The 19,364-nt window shown below is 51.1% G+C and overlaps 1 protein-coding gene across 10 annotated transcripts in view; it reads right to left on the bottom strand.

The window, feature by feature from the left end:
* The window catches only part of ARHGEF9 (Cdc42 guanine nucleotide exchange factor 9), a 188,734-nt gene that overhangs the window by 79,695 nt on the left and 89,675 nt on the right, over positions 1 to 19,364 (bottom strand). The window contains exon 1 of one of the 10 annotated variants that reach the window (XM_066333883.1): positions 18,315 to 18,416. The exons of the other annotated variants lie outside the window; for them this stretch is intronic. Within the exon in view, the coding sequence (XP_066189980.1) occupies positions 18,315 to 18,344 (30 nt within the window). The 5' untranslated portion in view covers positions 18,345 to 18,416. Of the gene's footprint in view, positions 1 to 18,314; positions 18,417 to 19,364 lie in introns of those variants that run through there. 10 annotated transcript variants of the gene reach the window in all.

The following is a 19,364-nucleotide window of genomic DNA, read 5'->3' as shown; positions in this document are numbered from 1 at the left end:
CCTGACACAGCACAGCTGCTCTGGGTCCTCAGCACAGACCCGAGGATCTGCCTCCCAAGAGAAATCTCTTCCCTCCTGTAACCCACTGAACAGCTGAGGAGTGCTGCTGTGTGCAGGCTCCTGTGGAACACGTGCAAACGTGGGAAGATCTGCCATTGCCAATCCCCACGAGTGATTCTGGCTCCGGTGTCTAACCTGGAAACACTGAATGCCACCAAAACTAAGCAGCCCAAGGAGACAAGGGACATGCTTGGGGAAGGAGCACCGAAAAGCAGCACAGCAAAACCAGCCACATGCCCAAATCCCTTCCCTGCAGCTCCTCAGCTCCGCCTCAACCATTACTTCTGCTTCGGTGCGTCTCAGAGCTACTGAATGCGTCTGTCAACCTCCGCTGCAAACTTCTTGGGTAAGAGAAGAAACATCCCCCTGATCCTTCCCTCCAGGGGTTAATGGCTTTCATTTGGCCAGATTGGATGCTCTGCCAGTCCCTGTCCCTCTCCAAGCCCCCCGAGCTGGGCAGGCACAGCCGTGGAGCCCCCTGAGCTGGGGCTGCAGCTCCGTGGTGCCGCCAGCTCAGGCTCTGCCCTTATCCCCCCTGTCTGCCCTTCCTACGGCTTCTCTCCAGCAGCTCTCATCTGAGCATTGCCTTGCACTGGGAGCTGCAGTGCTCTGGCTGTCAGAGCTTTCCTGGGCAAGGCAGATCCATCCTGATGCATGCAAAGTGATGCCAGCGTGCAGGAACTTGCTTCGGACAGAGGCGGGAGTTTGCAGTGCGAGGCTGCTCTGGAAATGTCACTGTGCAGGATCCGAAGGGGCTGCCTCCACCACCTCCTCATTGCCAAGGCCATCAAGGTGTGTGCAAGGCTTCCTCCACCTGGGTGAAAACACTCACAGAGTCATCCATCCCTCCATCCATCCATCCATCCATCCATCCATCCATCCATCCATCCATCCATCCAGGCTCACAGAGAACAACATCCCAGCCATGTCTCCCTCAGGGCTGCAAAGCGTCACTTTGGCATTGCTTATCTGGACTTTCAACCCCAAAACCCACCGAATTTCTCCTAGAAGGTGCTGCAGGTACACAGCTCAGCAGGTCACAGAGGTAAGAGCTGCTACCAACCCTCCATCTTCAGCTTCTGAGCACTTTACAGCATCTCATCCCAAATTCCTTGCTTCAACCAGCACAGAAAGTCCTTTCCTCCAGCAGCTTGGATTTTAGAAATGAAGCTCAGCACAAACAACCTTCTCCCATACCCTCCTAGACTGGTTTTTTCCCCACTGCAAACCCAGTGCAGCGGGGCTGACAAGCACAGAGTGAGCCTAAGAATCCTAAAGAAAAATACAGAAAGTGAAGAAAACCTGAAGAAAATGAGACTGAAAACTGGGTTCCCCCAGCTGGACAACAAGGAAAGCACCTGGTGTCCGTGGGAAAAGCTGTCACGGCCCTGCAGTGCCCCAGGCAGCACCAGGAGTTTTTAAATCACTGTTACCTCAACCATCCCCTTTTTTTTTTTTTTTTATCTGTGCCTTGTAGAAGGGAGATTTCTCTCTGTTATTTTTAAACCGGAGACTTTACAGATGCCAACCTTTGCAGACCAGCTGGCAGCTGGGACGGTGCCCGTGGGAAGGCACCAGAGCCACGCTGGGCCTCCTGTGGCACAGCTCTGGATGAAAAGGAGCTTTCCCAGCTTTCCTCCACTCCCCATCCTCAGTGCTGGAAAGAATTCCACACTCAGGAACCCAAGGGATATTCTGCAGAGAAAACTGTGGGCAGCTGATACATCGGGGTAATTCTGGAACTGAAAGCTGGAGGGACTTGCCTTTGTTCTGGCTTTTTTTTTTGTGTGGTTTTCTAGTGTCCTGTGTGACATTCTCTTTCTTTCAGTTGTACCTCTGGAAAATTAACAGCAGATATTTGGTCTGAGCTTGTCAGCTCCTGTCTGCATTAATCTGCAAACACTGACAAGATTTTTCGGGTCTGTGTGTGCCTTGGTTCTCAAGGACCACAGGTGGGATGGAGGTCCCACAAGAGCAATTCCTCACTCAGCTTCCATTCACTGCTTGAGAGTTTGGCACAGAATACACTGAGGGCCCAAAGAAAGGGGTCACACACCTCCAGAACCTCTGTGCCATCCTGATCTGCCCTCTCAGAGCTGTGCTGTGACACAGAAGGGACACTGACCCTCCCTGCAGCTGCCACAGACATCAGCCACAAGCCTGGCGAGGGAACAGAGCAGCCTCACAAATTACTGAACCCAGAGGAAACCAAGCTCAAATCCAGAGCAAACCCAGCTCAAAACCAGCTGGGAAAAGGTAGGATGAGGAGAAGTTAAGGTGGATGGTAAACCAGTCAAAAATGTTGGTGTTGTGGTGGTTGTGGTGAGCACCAGGACAGGCTGAGAGGGCACATCCTCCACCAGGGAGGACCAGCAGCCTGGCCAGGGCTCCCTGCAATCTCAGATTGATCCTTTCCCATTCTCCATCACCACAGGATCCCCCAGTGTGCAGCATTCCACGGTGTGGAACAGCAATTCACCTCAGAGCAGCTCACCCTGCTCAGTCCCCTCTCCCCCAACAAACCTGGCCAGCAGCTTTGCCTTGGCTGGTGAAATTTTAATAAATATCATTTAATCTCAGCTCCCTGGGCCAAGCTGGGACTGTCACACTGGCTCCAGAGCACATGGATAACACCCACAGCCCGTGCAGATGAGTTAGGCAATTGAGAAGGAACACACTGGGCTTTGCAGCAGCATCCATCCCTTCCCAGCCTGGCAGATCCACTCCTCCCATCTCTGCCCCCAGAGCCTCCAGCCCAGGCCACTCTCTGATGCTGTCTTCCACACCTTGGCACCCAGGATGAGGGATGTCAGGAGAGGAAGATAACTTAACTGAGAGCTCAGGTGAGCAGTTTCTGCATTTCCATTTCGTTTTGCACTGCATTTCCCAGCCAGGTCCTTCTGTGGGCAGCCCTGTGGCATTGCTGGGAACAGCTCTGGGATAACCACAGCCAGCCCTGGGAGAAACCTCTCTCCCTTCCTTCATATTCATACTGACTTTTTGTGTTCTAAACACACTACCAGAGGCTGAAGGCTGCTCGCTCTCTGCCTTTGCAAGGGTCCAGCCTCAGGGATGGAGGCTTTGGAGGAAGAAAGGATTGGAGTGATAAATTCTCAGCTCAGACTCCTCATTAGGCAATACTGAAAAGAGAGAAGTGCAATGGGGATCCCTAAAAAACCTCTCCTCTGCATGGAAGAGCAATGAGTTATTCCTCAGAGGAAGGTGAGGGGCCAAAAGCTCCTGTGGCAGTGTCCTGCAGGCTCTGAGAGCTCACCTGAGCTTCCCACAGGAGAAAGGCAGCCACACACTTATTCTCCCCAGGGAACACTGTGTGTGAAGGGTATTTATTCTCCTGCTCCTCCCAAGTGCCACAGACGGGATGCTGCTCACCCCGTAAACACACAGAGATTTGGGAGCAGAATTCCAGGGAACACTGCAGGACACAGAACATCCCACCTGCGGAGAGCACAGCACCAACATCCTCTGCCTGCTGCAGCAGACTGGGCAAAGCTCACTCAGAAATAAAGAGAAAACCAGATAAAAGACAAGCCTGGCATCCCAGAGGAGGAAACATCCCAGTGCCACAGAACTCTGACGTGCATCAGCTCTCAGCTTAAACCAACAGGGGCTTTGGATTTCCAGACACAGAGTCAAATTCGAGCTACAGGAAAACACCCCCGCTGCTGGATTTTGGGATTTCTCTCTAGGCCTGGTACAAACACTCTGCCACCCCCCAGACATCAGGAAACATCAGCTGTGAACAGCTGCCAGGTCTCCTCTTTATCCACAGAGCTTTATATTCCCTCAAACTCCCAAACAACAGTATATTTTGTTACACTGGCCAAAAATAACCTCGAAAATATGCAAAGAGTTATGATTTCTGACCTTCAAAATATTGTAGTTGTGACATTTCACTTTGTTATTCCAGCCACGGACAAATGGTTCTGCTAAAATATCTGTCACTAAGTAGTCCCCTATGCCCAGACCACAATAATCTTTTTTAGCAACTAAAAAGGTTCTGCTAAACCATTATGAACTTAACTCCAGCCAGGAAAGAAATGGAAGAGCTGGAGCGCCAAGGCAGCAGCTATTCTTGTTAAATTGGTCTCAATTTTTTAAGGATCGTGTTGAACATTACAGAGGTCACAGCCTGCACCACTGTGAAAACCTAAGAAGTCTCTAAAACCCACGGAGTTTAATAAGGAATGCCATATTCCCAAACTGCCTCAAATGCTTTACAGGGTATTATGACTTCCAGTTTTATAGGTTCAAAACACTAAGCAAATAAAAAGTCTATTTCTCCCAGATTTTCGAGGCTCAATTTTTAAAAGGCCAGAGGCACGGAGTGTTCCTGTGAGCCAGGGAAGCCTCAGCCCTCAGCTTCTCTCACAGATCCAGCCATCCTTCCCAGCTCCCAGGGTCTGTCCTCCCTCTGCACAAGAGTTGAATGCCATTTTAACCTGGTGCCACTTACTTTTTTCAGCTTTCCTCATCACAGAATCATGGAGTGGTTTGGGTTGGAAGGGACTTTAATGCTCATCTTGCTCAGGCTGTGGGCAGGGACACTCTCCACTATCCCAGGGTGCTCCAACCTGCCTTTGGACACTGCCAGGATGGGGCAGCCACAGCTTCTCTGGGCGACGATGTTCCAAATGCCCGAAGCTTTTCTGGCCTTTTTTGAGATAAAATTTCCTCCTAAAAATCTGAAATCGTCTGCCATGGGACCCTTCAGGCTGAACAGCATCAGATGGTGAATTTCAGTACCCCAAAAATCATGGTGCCCACTTCCCTGGGCTGTACAGTTTCCCTCAATCTCCTCCCTGCAGGTCTCTATTTCCTGTAAGCACGGTCAGAATGGACTGAAGAGGTTTATTTTTTCCTCCCTCCTCCTGCCCTCATGGCCACACTGTTCTTCCCTGGCAGCTGAAGCCCTGCCCAAGGCATTGCCACACCAGTTTGCTGATGGACACCACCGGGGCTCAAGGCACCTCCACCCCTGGCCTGGACAAATATCTGCAAACAGGGACAGGAATTGTGGCAGTGATGGTGCTGGTGGCACCTGTCCAGCTGCACTGAAGCTGTGACATTCCTCGGGGTCAAACAGGGGCTTTCCAGGCACTATAACTGGATTTACACTTTTCATCTACTCAAGGCTGGAGCTGTAAAATTTCATCTTTCTTTCTGTGCTGCCCTTCCCTCCCAGATTAATTTTATTAACAGCTCTTTTTATGGGCACCATAAAGCACCATTCCACATCTGGACACTGTTGAAGAGGATAAATTTCTACAGGGACCTTCTGGGATCTGAGGGTGACTCTTCAAGCTCATTCCTGGTTTTCCTCACTGGAACACATCCCCTTGTTCCCTTCAAAGGAAGTCTGACCTGTGACACACCCAGTCAGGTACTGAAATACTGCAGCTGCTTTCTCTAGGGTGCAGATATTGAACATTACCACCCCCAAAATTCAAGCAGCGATGTTCAGGACTCGTGGCCTTCAGGTTCTTTGGGTCAGCTCAAATCAGCTGCTAGAAAACCTATGTAAATGCCGCTTCTTTGGGATTTCTGCTTTACTTTCCCCACTCATGTTTCCCAAATAAAACCCAATGTCTTATTTCCCTCTGACTGACAGCGCTGCTGCTCAGCCAATTAACAAACCCATGCACGACTGTGCCTTGATTACTCCCTCTCTTTTATTGAGAAAGAAAATGTCAAAGCCTTTAATTTGACTCTTTCAGGAGGCTTTGAGCAGCTGAGGAGCAGTCTCTCAGCTCGGGAAGAAGCGGCTCACGGGGGCTGCTCCACACACAGATCCCACTGCTGATCCCAGCAGAGCTGCCATCCAAACCCTGCCAGCCTGACTCCCAGCACTGAGGCCAAACCTCTGCTGCCTGGGACTGAAACTCTTATCAGACACAAAGACTCGAGGCTGGATTTTCATCTCGATGCTGAGCTGCAAACACCAGCTCTGGCTAAGCCAGACTCTGCAGAGACCCATCCCGCTCAGGGGCCATCGGTCACCGCCGCTGTGCCACCTCAGATTAACGTGTCACCACAGGCCAGCCCCAAGCACCTGCCTCCCCACTCATGTGACATCCCCACACACTTTTTACTCCCTGTGATGTCCCCCCTGTCCCAGTGCTGGTGTTCCCAGCAGGCTGCACGCAGCCGTGTGGCTCCTCATATTAACTCAACATGTTAATGAACTTTTGATGGAGCACTCGGCTCCTGCCAAGTCCCAGGGGATGCTTTCCAGGGAGCAAGTGAGCCCACGCTGGGGGCTAGGGGCAAGTGAGCCCAGCCCTGGTGCTCAGCTCTGCCAAGAAAGCAGAGCCAGCAGCACAGTCCTGGAGTGTCACTGCCTCCATCCATCCATCCATCCATCCATCCCTCACCACGGAGAAACACCCTCTGTGATCCTTGCACAGGGATAAAACGCTGCTGTCCTCACTTTCCAGCGCTGTTTGGAGTGCTGCAGGTTTGCTCCAAGCACAGCCGTGCTCGCTGCTAAATGCTGAGCGTCTCGCTCCCTCCTCCTCTCCCTGGGAATTTTTCCTTCCCTGTTCCAGCCAATGGTGCAGGGGAAAATTCCAGCCTGAGCTTCATTAGTATAAGATATAAAAATAGAAGTGCATTATCTTTCGTAGTTCTCTCAGTTGATTCGGCGGCGGCACGAAGGTAAAATAATTAAATGTTTGTCTGGTGATAAAAAAAACAAGCCCAACAGGAGAGACTGGGCTGGGCGTTTCTGGAAGCTGAGTGTGGGGATCTGGGGGCTCCTGTGCTCCACACAGACTTTGCCCTCCCCTCTCTCCATAGCTACCAAAAGGATGATGATGATGCCTCCCTCCTTCCTTCCCTCCTCCTCAACTCCAAAATAAACGCAGGATGGAGGCTTTGGGAGAAGCTGGCAAATGCCTCTGCTGCAAAGCACAGACCTCCCGCAAGAACTTTCCCTGCCATCTCCCCAAATCCTGCCTTGGCAATTCCCTCAGCATCTCCAGAAGTTCTCCCGGAGCCAGGAGAGCTGCAGGAGCGGGCGGGTGTCTGTGTGGACCAAGGTCAACACAGGAGATGTTCAAAAAACATTAGTGAGTTGACTTGATCCTTCATCAAAATACTTTCTGCTTTTCCTTCCTAACACTTCACTGCCCACGACGTGGCAGGCTGAGCCGATGTGACAAACTGTCGAAACACATTTTTTTTAACAGAAAAAAAAAAAAAAATCAACCTAGACTTTAAAGGTAAAACTGGTCCCTTTGAGTCCCTCTATCATATGTGATATTCCTGCTGGAAGAAAAGGGCTCCGAGAGAAACTTGCTGGGAAGAGGCTCCGATGGTAAGAGCTCCAGTCTGCAGGGAGCTCCTGGGCTTCACCTTGTTATTTAAGCTCCCATTAGTTAATAAAAGCCACCACAGAGGTGCGAAAGCACCTGAGTATTTGTCAATCCCCTGACACAAACCTTATGATAAGATACATTGATTCCACGATGTAACCAGACAAAATTCCCCTAAATCGTTCTGCTGGCACCAGCAAAAATACCTGCTACCAAAGGGAAAGGACCATCATTTCTGCCTCTCCAAATCCCCCCTCTGTGCTTTATTCCTGCTGTTGTGCTGGTAATGACCTATTTAGCACCAGCCTGTGGAGGGTGGCAGATCCCACCCACCCCCGAGTTCCCTGCTGGAGCCTGAGATTGCTATTGATGAGCTCCGTGGCTTGATGGAGAGGAAATGAGTTGAGTTTAAGGGCTGCTGGCACTCTCACTGGAGAAATGCCAGGGAATTTTTAGACAGTCTTCAACCCAACAATAAAATGCCATGGATGTGAGTCAGAGTGGATGTGAGCATCTCCGTGGGAATCTGGGAGCAGCCAGCTCCGTCTGGACGTGTGACATCCCTGCCCAAAGGAGCCACCTGAGACCAAATTTGGGCGTCTAAATCCTCTCATTTGGGTCTGCCCACAGCTCAACACACCCTGCATGCACACAGAGTGTCACCTTTGCACTGCTCTGGGATCCCCCAGAACCTGGGCAGGTAATTTCTGATGTGAGGGGCTGCAAATCGATGTCTTGCTCACACTGTGTGTGTTGGCAACATGTAACAGCCCATAGAACTTTTATATTCTTAGATTATAAATACATCAGATAGTAAAAAAACAGCTTTTTCTTGCCATGGATGGGCAGCGAGTGTGTGTAGAAAGCAGCTTTCAAATGCCTGGCCACATTCATTTAAGAAATTAAACCTTTATGTTTGTCTCCAAAAACTGGTTACATATTTACTTTTAGTTCAAAAGGATTCTCCTGGAAGTGGAGTGGTTTAAATTATTGGTCTCTTATGCCAATGCTTGACAGTGTAGAACAAAGAAACTAAAACCTGACAGCTGAAAAACTCTTGTGACTTCCTAACACATTGGAAAGCTCCAAAGTCTTGGATAACCAAGAATCTAACCACGATTTCAAAGGTCTTGAGCTCATGGCCAAATTCCCAGAATCTCCCCTGTGTGCTCCCCTTCTAGATCCATCAGGATGAGCAAAATCCCTGGAGTTCCAGCTCAGATTTAAAATGGCTGGAGCTACTGCAGGGAAAGAAAATGGGTGGAAAAGTCTGTTCTGTATTTATGCACCCATGTCAGGTGGGGAGAAGTTCTGAGTAAGTAGCACAGGATGCAACAGAATTATCTAAGAATTAAGACCTATTTTATGTTAGAAGAACCCAGTGCTCTCGGTAATCAATACAGAAGCCCTTTTAAAAGTCAGACCTTGAAGCTGCTGGACACAGATAAGGCTCTCCGTGGCCCTGTCTCTGCAGCACCCCAGCACTGCCTGTGCTTCCTAAGGTCATCCATAAATCCCGGGCACTTCTGGCCACACCACACACACCAGGAAGGCTCAGGGCAGGCTGCTGAACTGCCAAGATAAATCCTGCTCCTGCAGCCAATCCACCTCTATCAATCCTCTCAAAAGCAGCCATCAAAACACTGATTTGCAGGATCTCACTTACTTGTTTCTCCTTCTTTAGGACCAGTGCCAAAGCCAAGACTTATGTGCAGCTCCTGGCGCCTCTGACCACAGTCTGCACCAAATCACCACCAAAGCAAACCCTGACATTTCAATCCTGCAGGTTCCCAAAGCACTGGTGGCCACGGGACACTGCAGCCAGGGATGGAGGGATGGAGGGATGGAGGGATGGAGGGATGGAGGGATGGAGGGATGGAGGGATGGAGGGATGGAGGGATGGAGGGATGGAGGGATAGTTCCACTGCCCAGCTTTCCAGCACAGCCAAATAAATCCTCCCATCTGTTAAAGGCCTGGATCCACTCCAGGTAATAACAATAAAACACTGCCTTCCCCTGCTCCAGCCTCACCCATGGCCCATTTCCAGAGCCCTTCTACTCCTGACTCCATCTGTCCTGGGGAGGTTTGCTGCCCCTCTCTGCAATTACCATCAGAATAAACTCTATTTTGGGCGCATCTTGCTGGTGTTGTCCAGAGGTGCCTGCAGGAAAACCCATCCCTCTCAGAATTCGAGGGGCTCTGAGCTCCAAAAGGCAGCTTTGAATCCTCTGTTCTGCTCACAAGCCAAAGGAAGCCTGTCTCTTTGAGAACCTGTTCTGGTATTTTCTCCAATCCCATGAGAACTGCTGACATGAAGATACTTCAGTTATTTTCCAGAAATACAAATCCATGGCCTAGTGGAGTACATTTTCTGCGTGTTCTAATTTGTCCTGACCTCCAGCCCCAGATTTCCCTTTATAACACACTCCTCTATTCTTAGTTTTACCTCCTGCGTTGCATCCTTCCTCTTCTTCCAGCTGCACTCTTTCGATTTGGAAAAGAATCTTCTTTTCCCCTGCCTCCTTCCCAGACTGAGGATGGTTCCTCTGCACGCAATCCTATCAGATTCCTCCCCACTCACTCTGTTCCCATTTCTCTCTGCTGCTCCAAGCCAGTATTCTAAACACAGCCATGCCTGGGAGATGTGGGGTGCTCCTACAGACACCCCGAGTTTCCAGCACCCTGTTCCCATCACCAAAACCACTACGGGGTGCTCCTCAAGACACAACAAGATGCAAATTCGGAGCAGAAAGCCACAGGACAGCCCTCAGTGCCCACCTGCCACACAGCAGGGGGACATCTTTCCCTGGCCACTGCAATAAACTGTGGGAGGAAGCTGAAAATAACAATCCAGAAAGCTGCAAACATCTGGAAGGCCAAAGCTTTGCTCTACAATTCTGCATTGATTTCTTGCCTCAAATAGATTTCTAGATGGATTGCAATCAAAATGAGTTACACAATGCTGGTAAAACATCGCTCATTTCCGCTTCAGATTTTATTTTTGCATCTTTGCTTTCTAGATCCTTTTGCGTTTCAACAGCCACTCCTTGGATCTTAACTTTTTTTTTTTTTCTTGCCACTCTTCTGCCGGCCAAATTGTTCTGCATCCATTTTTACCTTTTATTCCAGCAAGAGCGCTGCTGGTGGTGGCTCACACAGCCCTGGAACAATTCCCTGGGCAGTGGTAAAATCCCCACTGTGAGGCCTGACTGCAGCTGCTGAGCAAACCCACAGAAACCTCGGAGCATTTATCAGAGGCAATTCTTCTGTGAGCTGCCCCGAGCCCTCAGGATCTCCTTGTCACACGCCTCCAGGACACCAATTTCCATCTATTGTCCTGATTCCTGCTCAGAAGCCACAGGGAGGGAGGAAAATGGTGAGGAAGGCAGGAAAAGAGATTTACTTTGCTGCAAACCTTGTTAAGGCAGGCCAGCTCCCCCTGAAAAGGGCAGTGCTGCCACTGTCCCTGCTCCAGCCCTTCGCTGGCCATTCCTGCACTGGGATGGATGTGAAAAGAAGATGATAAAACATGGGATTGCCAGGCAGCAGCAGCAATGTCAGACACCAAGCCCAGCTCTCCTGAGCTCTCCTGAGCACCAAGGCTGGGCTTTACAAAGTAGCTGGGATCAAGAGACCAATAAGAGAGAGTAGGTTTAGAGGGGATATTGGGAAGGAACCCTAAATCCTTCCCCACAAAGGTGGGGAGGCCCTGGCACAGGGTGCCAGAGAAGCTGTGGCTGCCCCACCCCTGGAAATGCCCCCAGGATGGGGCTTGGAGCATCACAGGATAGCGGAAGGGATGGAATGGGATGAGCTTTAAGGTCCTTCCAACCCAAACCATTCCATGATTGCATCATTAGGAGCACAGCACTCCCTTTGCACTCAGCCAATACAACCTCAGTCTCTGGCTGCTGTGAATAACACAGAAAACTGCTGGTATTCCCAGGCCTTTGATCTTCATTTGACTTTTGAGGGTTTTCAGGCACCATTTTCATTTAAAAATAGAAGAAGTACTCAAGTATTTATACAGCACAAAGGCTTTAAAGGCTTTAAAACTTCAGAAAAGATTTTTAAGATGCCAGAATGAAGAATGTGAGGTATTATCATCGCTTGAATTTCAACCTGAGTTGGAAAAACCCCGCAAAGGTAAAACTGTCTGCAGGAGAAACAGAGAGGCAAAAAGGGCAGCAAAACCCACTGCAGTGATGGGGAGATGTTTCCAGCTGTGGGAGACCTGTTCAAAGGAGGAGCAGAAGTCTTCCCTGACCAGCTGAGAAAACCACTACAGACATGTCCTGACAGAACAGGAGGGAACGTGCCCCAGGGGACAATCCTTCTTTTGAGGAGAGAATGGCCAAACACAGAAGCTTGAAAAGGAAAGATTTGGGAATTAAGAAGTGAGCTTGTGTCACTCAGTCAAGAGACAGAATTTCCAGGTGATGCCAGCATCCAGGGCATGGCTGTGCTGCCTTGGATGGCTTTTGTGCCATTCCTTTGTGCACCATGAGCCTCTCCTGGCTCTTTTTGCTGCCTTTGGGGTGAGAATTGGGGATACCCCAAGTGGTTCTGCCCCAGGGCTTATGCCACAAGAGGCTGAACAGCTACTCCAAAGCTCCTGGTTTTACTGAGGTATTTCTGCTTAACGCTGATTAATTTCTCAACAGCACAGAAATACCACAAAAGGCTCAGAGAAACAAAAAAAGCCTCATTTAGATGAATTAATAGCAGAGAGCAAGTGTCTTACTGGTGAAGGCTCTAACGAGGAGCAGAGCCCTTCTCTGGCTGCAAAAAACAGAAGGCTGAGCTCTGACGCTGCATATGCAAAATATCTGAAGCCAAATGAATCTTTGGTGGAGCCCTGCTGACATCACTGTTGGGATCTCGGGTGGAATTCAAGATGTTGCTTTAAATTAAAGCAGGGAGCTCCTGGGTGGGAGCTCTGCTCTGCCAGGGGCCCCCGCAAAGCCCCTGAAGGGTGAGAGGCATTTTTCATCCATCTGCTCCAATCCCACCTGCCTCCAGTACAGCACTTTTCATCCTCACTCGGCAAACCCTGGAAGAGGAAAGGGCAATTTCCTTCTGTGCATTTTACAGAAAGAGAAGCAAAGACGTAGAAAGATGAAACAGCCCCTGCAGCATCACCCTAGCTGCAAGAGGTGGGGAATGGGGGGATGTTCCCCCAAATCCCAGCCCTTGGAGGGCCCCATAATTCCCCAACTGCCCCAAACACTGGGCAGGCACAGCTCAAATCAGCCTTTTCAATAAAATATGGAGAGCTCTGATGGATGGTGGGCAGAAAAACCCGTCCCCTCTGCTGAGCTCATTAGAATTTCTGGTCGTAACAGAGACTTTTGTGGTTTTAAAAACACAGAAGATTTAAATTCTCTCGTGTCCGAACACCAGAAACCCGAGAGCTAACGGGGGTGAAGACAGAGTGCCCTGGATAAACAGGTTATTTTGTCACCATCAGTTCCTGTGTCTCTCAATCTGCTCTGCAGAGGCTCAGACACTGTCCCAGACAGGGCACGGAGCTGCCTGCACTCCTGCTCCCAGCCAGCGTGGCAATTTACTGCCTCCTTGGGAAGGCTTTGATATGGGAAAACCACAACCGAGCTTTCTCTTCGCTTGAAAGGCACCCACGGGCTCAGCCACAGCGAAAGCGTTTGCACTGCCCTGAGAGATCAAAGAGCTCAAACCCTTTCGCTTTTATCGGGCGAATTAAAAACAAATAAGGCCTTCCCTTCCTTTCCTTTCCCTCTGCTGATGCCCGTTCCCCTCCTAGGCTTTCCAGGCATCCCGCAGGAATGAAGGCTGGCAGCAGAGATGGAGGCAGCACCGTGGAGAGCGGAGAGCTCCGTGCCCACTGCTCCCATCCCTGCCCGTGCTCACAGGGATGTGCCCAGGATGGAGGAGCCAAACCCCTGACATTCCTGCTGTCTGACTTCCTTGGAGTTTTGTTTGGGCTCCTCTGTGTGTCCGTAATTCCTGGTGCTCCTTGCCCAGGCAGCACGGAGCGAAGTGCGCATCCCTTCTCATCCCTGACATTCCAGCGCAGATCCCCGAGTGCCAGCGGGACCAGACCAGCTCATCCAGCTGCAGGAGCCTTCAGATGGTGATGAAACCCTTCTGAATCGTGTGTGGGCAAGGCAGGCACGGCGAGGGAGAGGGGGAGAGCCGAGGAGCAGCAGCCCGGGGCTAAAAGTGGATGTTGACTTCACTCTCCCATTTGGGAGTAGGTGGAGGAGGTGGGTGGCCGTGAGCAGAGGGGAGGCGGAGGGGGCAGCAGCTATTTCCAGCTGCACTCATGTGCCATTTCTCTCAGTGCTGAGATTTGAGAGAAAACAGCAGGAGGTGGGGAGTGGGGGGAACCAAAAAAGAAAATCACAGACTCCGTGCTGGAGAACATGCTTAGGAACAAGAGAAAAGTAGTTACCGACAGCACGGCCCTGAGATTCTACCAGTACTGGAGGGTTTAAAAATAAAACAGAACCTAAAGCTGCTGGGTCTGCTTCCCTACACTGGACACAAGAGGATATGATGGAAATGAGGGCACTGACCGAGGGGCTCAGGCCAAAGTGTGGCCCCAAAAATGATGGCAAAAGCCGCTGCTTGCAGAAAGCCTCTCTCCTGATAAACTGCGAGGTTTTCTTGGCTCCCAGAGATTATGTAATATGTTCTTGCCTGCTGCTGCTGCTGCCGCTGCTGCTGACTCATATTTTCCAAAATATATCTGGGAAGGAAAACATATGCACATGTGTTTTAATCCATAGGTTTCCCTGCCCGTGTCCAGAGTGATCAGTGCACAGGGAGGTGCAGCGCTGCCTGCACACGCGTGTACACATGTGTGCCCTGACGTGTGTGCAGGGAGGAGGGACAGGGACAGCCTGGCAGCTGCTGGAAAAACACAGATTAAAGCAGCACTGCTTTCTGGGGCAAAGCACAGCAACTCCAGCACAGTGCAGGAGGGACCAGGGAACAGGGAAGCCTCGGAGGGAGATGGCAAAGGGAGAAGCACCGAGCGTGCACTGCTGACAACCTCCAGCCAAACCTGGGCTCTGGGGACCAGACCCAGACACGTACTGAGCTCCAAATCCAGCTGGGAGAACGGGGTTTGTAGCAGCTGCGGCCACGGTGACAATCTGCACATGGCAGTGGGCTGAGAAGGACATCAGGGGTGGCCTCAGCACATGGCTCAGCAGCACCCACACCTGCAGAGGGCTGAGGGCACCGGGGCTGGTGCTCCCTGAATTGCACAAACTTACAGTCTGGCTCCCCTTAAAGCTTGGGCACACACTTCTGGGTGTGCACTGAAGAAGCCAGGCTTCTCCTGGCTGAAGAGCTCTAATTCTAAGGCAGCCTGATAGTCTTAAGCAAATTTGTTCCCAGCCTGCAGGTTTGGGAGGTTTAGCTCCTGTGCTCCGTGCCTGAGTGCACTTTTAATTCCTTAGGAAAGACTTTTTGACAATTCTGCAAAACCCTCAGTATCCAGGAGATAGGATCGATCTGCTGCTGGGCATTGGAACAGAGATCCATCTCCTCTGGACCAAAGGAGACTGAAAATCTATCCAGATGTCAGCCCCTGATCACCAAATGACAGCAGCAGCTCGGCACCGATGACAGCCCAGTTTCCCTGCACTGCTCCTGGTGCCCGTGTGCTCAGGCAACAGCAGGGAACAATTCCCCACACGGGGACAGGTGACAGTGCCCTGTCCCCTCTCACCTTACACACAGCTCTGGAGACACAGCAGGCCTCTCCTCCATCCCTGCATCATCCTCAGCCCCTTACACAGGCATTGATACTCCCTGCCTTACACATCCAGCACCAGAGTTGAGACAATTCTATTTTAACACCTAAAACTTCATCAGAGCCAACTGCTCTTTCTTGTTTTAGAGCGACTTTAAAATGTTTCATCTGCATTCAAAACCTCTTCTATAATTGTTACTTTTTAAACTTAATTCTCCCAGAACTTCACAAAGGAGCGAACATCCAGCATGCCTAAAAGGCTGTGGAATAAACCTAAAAAACAAACATTAAAGATTGATCACGCTTTTTCAAGATTATACTAAAACTGACTGAAGCTCAACTAGATAAGGAAAGAGAGTAGCATTAAATTAATCAGCACCTTATCAAGCCAGGAAGAAAGAAGTGTAGATAACAAGCCTTCCCTAAATTTGGTATCAGAACAGAAACTTCAGTGCACGACATACTGAGAGAACCTTGTCAGATTTACTGAACAAAATACAGGGGAGTGGAGCAGCAGAAATAGCAGGGGAATGTGGTCCAAAGAAAGGCTTTGAAAAAACCCTGTTTTCTGATTAATGCCAGCAAGAGACGACGCTTTTGTCAAATGGAACAATTTCACTTGACCAAACTTTTCCCTAGATATGCCCAACAAATTAACCCACCCTTAGTGGGGTAAAAGACGGATCCTTAGGGGTTTGCTCTGCACTGCTGTTTGTGTAGCTGAGACCAGACTGCATTTGCTCCATTACAAGGGAACACTTCCACACACAATTCCCTCCTTTCTGCTCTCCAAACCCTCGGAGCTGGGCCACCCATTCCTCTCCCGGCGTCTCTCGGTGTGAGCTGCACCCACTCACAGCTCTGAGCTCCCGTGCAGGGGCTCAAAACCCCCAAAACTGGCGCCAGCAGCAGTTTAACCCTTCGGAAACTTTGGGACCAACATCCCCAAAGTCCTGGGAGTGAACAAATCCAGCCAGCAACACGCAGGGATTTTCCCGGCTGCCTGGTGAGGCTGCGGGCTCTCTGCGGCAGCACAGGGCAGGACATCCCTGAAAAGCAGACAACTGCCATCATCATCATCCCAGGTGGGACAGGAGGGCAGCAGGGCTGGGGACAGAGGCCTTGGCAGGCAGTAGGACAGCCAGGACACTGTTTTCCCAAGCAGGAGCAGCGGGAAGGACGTTCCAGCCCCAGCTCCTCTGGCAAAGCGCAAAGCCCCGGTCCACGCCAGGAGGTGACGGCCTCACTCCAGAAGGACAGCAGGACACTGGAGCACCCACAGCTCATCCCACCAACAGTGACCAGCCCAGAAATCCACTCGGGCCTTTATCCAGGGATAAAAAGGGAAAACAAAGAGCTGGGCTGCTTTAACCGGGCTGATGCTACTTCCCGGCACTGCTGTGCCTCCCTGGCACCCAGGGCAGGGCTGCGGGCTGTCCCCAGCACCCACAGGGGTCAGTGCCTGCTCTGCCCACCCCGGACAGGGAGGAGGGGAAGGGAACAGCTCATGCCTGGAGCCTGATCCCAGCAGGGTGAGCAGGGTGGGCTCAGCACAGCCCCGGCCCCGCCGAGGCAGCCGAAAATAGCCCCGTGCCGGCTGCCAGCAGCCCATACGTTCTGTTCTATATGTCTCAGCTGATGTAAAGGAAGGGGCAGGCGCTGAGACACACGGCCCTTCGCATGGGCACGGCCACATTCGGCTGCTCCCGGCTCCAAAATCCCCCAGATGCATTCTCTGCCACGTCGGAGCAGCTCAGCCCACAGCAGCCGGCACCAGCCTGGTGCTCTGACACCGCCCCACGGCGAGGTTTGCACAAAAATTAACAAGTCAGACCCCAAACATGATGCCAAACACCCTCCTCCACTGATGGTCCCATATCCTGCTCCAGACCCCAGCCCCATTAACCCCCACCCCAAAATGTGCCACTCTGCAACCACCGTGTGCCTCAGTTTCCCCAGCGCTGTGACAACACAAGGGGTAGCTCCCCAAAGCAGCATACTTCTGTGAAATTATATCCACGGGAATAAACCAGAGTCAGTTAAAATCCAGACCTTATCCTTGAAATCCTTGCATGCACGCACTCCCTCCAGCCCCTCGCATTCTCTTTAATTCGGGTGGTGAAGCTTTCAGGCTTTCCAACACAGTCCCCACCAGCAACTGGGGGTTTCCTGCCCTTCTGAGCACCCCACCCAGGTGGCATTCCTGCCAATGCCAGAGTAATTCCCAGGAAAACCTGGAATAAGGAGCAGAGGCCACGTGGCCCTTTGCTGGTTAGAGCCAACCCAGCCGTCTGTGGGTGCTGGCAGATTAAGACTCATTTCCACTCAGGAAAGAAATTCAACCACAACTAATAAAATAAAGACAATAAATCACAGCTCCTCCAGCAGCTCTTCCTCCAGGAGCATCTATTTTTAGTGGGAAGCATCAATCACCACAGCTCCTGCTGTCTGCAACAGCTCCAATAGGCAAAACCCAGGTAGGCAGAGCTGGTCCAACGTGGGCACACACACGTCCCCCACCTGCACTGCCACTGTGCCCCAGGCAGAAAGGGGACACGCAGGAGAACACCAGGCATGGCTGCACCTCAGTACTACATGATATTCCTCTATCCCAGGTGGAAAAGAGAAGCCACAAGACAACAAAGGAACATAGTGCCCAAGGCCATACAGAAAATCAGTGGCACAGCCAGGACCTGGCAGAACTACCCTCTGCCAGCCCTGGAACCCCTGCACAAACACCCTCTTCAAACAGGACAATCCTTACACAGTTATTAACAATTGGGAGTTTTCCTGGAGATTCCCAACTTCTCCTCACCGGAGACTGCGCAGCTCCGGGACAAATCCTCGCGTTTCACCAAAATAGCTGTCCCAACGTTTCACTGGGAGAGACACATGGAGCACCACTGTCACAGCCAGCTGAGAAAACCCACACTGGGAATGTAAAACACAGGAGCCTCCCCGGCAGGATCATCATTCCGACACGGAGCACACGGACACGCGTGCAGGCAGGCACAGCACACACGGAACGCTCACCGAACACACAAACAGCACCGCCACAAAACCAAATGACAGCACGGACAGGGCTTCTAGGCACAAATCGAGACTAAAGCAACCAAAACAAAAAAAAAAAAAAAAAAATCCACAAAAACAAAAAAAAACCAAACCAAAAACTTACATGGATTTTTTGCAATTTTCCTTCAGACATTACACACAGCAGTTGGGCTGTGTGCTGAATACCTGATCCAAAAAGAAACAGAACCACATTATGCAAACAGATGGGGGGGGCAGGAGTCAGGTGAACATGCAGCTCTCAATAACAGTCATCTACGGGCTGAGAAAGCACCTCTGCATCCCCACAGAAGGGCTGGCATCGGGCAGATCTTCACTCCCCGCACGGCAAAAGGCAGGGCTGCGCTGCTGCCATCCCGGGGGAAAAGCCAAATGGCAGGACAGGGCAGAGCCACCGCGTCACAGACCTCGGAGCTGTCCCATCCCCTCCAACTCGTCATGTGAGGTTTTAAAACAGAGGTGGGAAATAGCCAGGCTGGGGGGGAGGAAGCCTTTAGAAATCCGAAAGGAAAGCATTTTATCTGCCTTAAAGAAAGAGCATTAAAAGCGCCGCGCGGGCAGGACAAGCCGGGATCATCCCGACACTTAAAGCTTTCTGGGACACACTGGGAGAGGGGCACAGCCCCTTTCCCCAGCCGAGGAGGGGGCCTGAATCTTTAAGACGGCGGATTGCTGCTCGGGAGGAATGGACTTTTTATGGACTGTGGGAAACAGGGTTGCTATGATACAGGCAGAGGCATTTTCATGAATCCTGTGGCAAATAACATTGAATCCTGCTTAAGCAGACAACAGCAAGGCAGGTCCCCCATCACCCAGCCTCAGCAAACACACAGCAGCGAGCACTGAAGCAGATTATATGCATCACAAATACGCTTTTTGCAGATAAATCTGTATTTTTTAGTTTGAGGGCGTATTTTCCGGAGGGTCAGCACTTCGATTCCTTTAAAGGGATGCTCCTTCTGCCTCATCCCTGGGTTTGAGCATCCCCACAAAGGTGAAGAAACCCAGAGGAGCCATGGGGCTGAAGCACCCCCAGGGAGCTGAGCGTGACCCGGATGGTCCCACAGAGCTCCAGGACATGGAAAGATGGAAATCTCCAAGGCCAGGGATATTTCACAGCGAGCAAATGACACCAGAATGCTGCAGGCACAGCCAC

The sequence above is a fragment of the Sylvia atricapilla genome, chromosome 21 (assembly GCF_009819655.1).
Source record: "Sylvia atricapilla isolate bSylAtr1 chromosome 21, bSylAtr1.pri, whole genome shotgun sequence".
NCBI lineage: Eukaryota > Metazoa > Chordata > Aves > Passeriformes > Sylviidae > Sylvia > Sylvia atricapilla.
The sequence above is the reverse complement of the archived record's forward strand: the minus strand, read 5'-3'. Positions and strand labels throughout refer to the sequence as shown.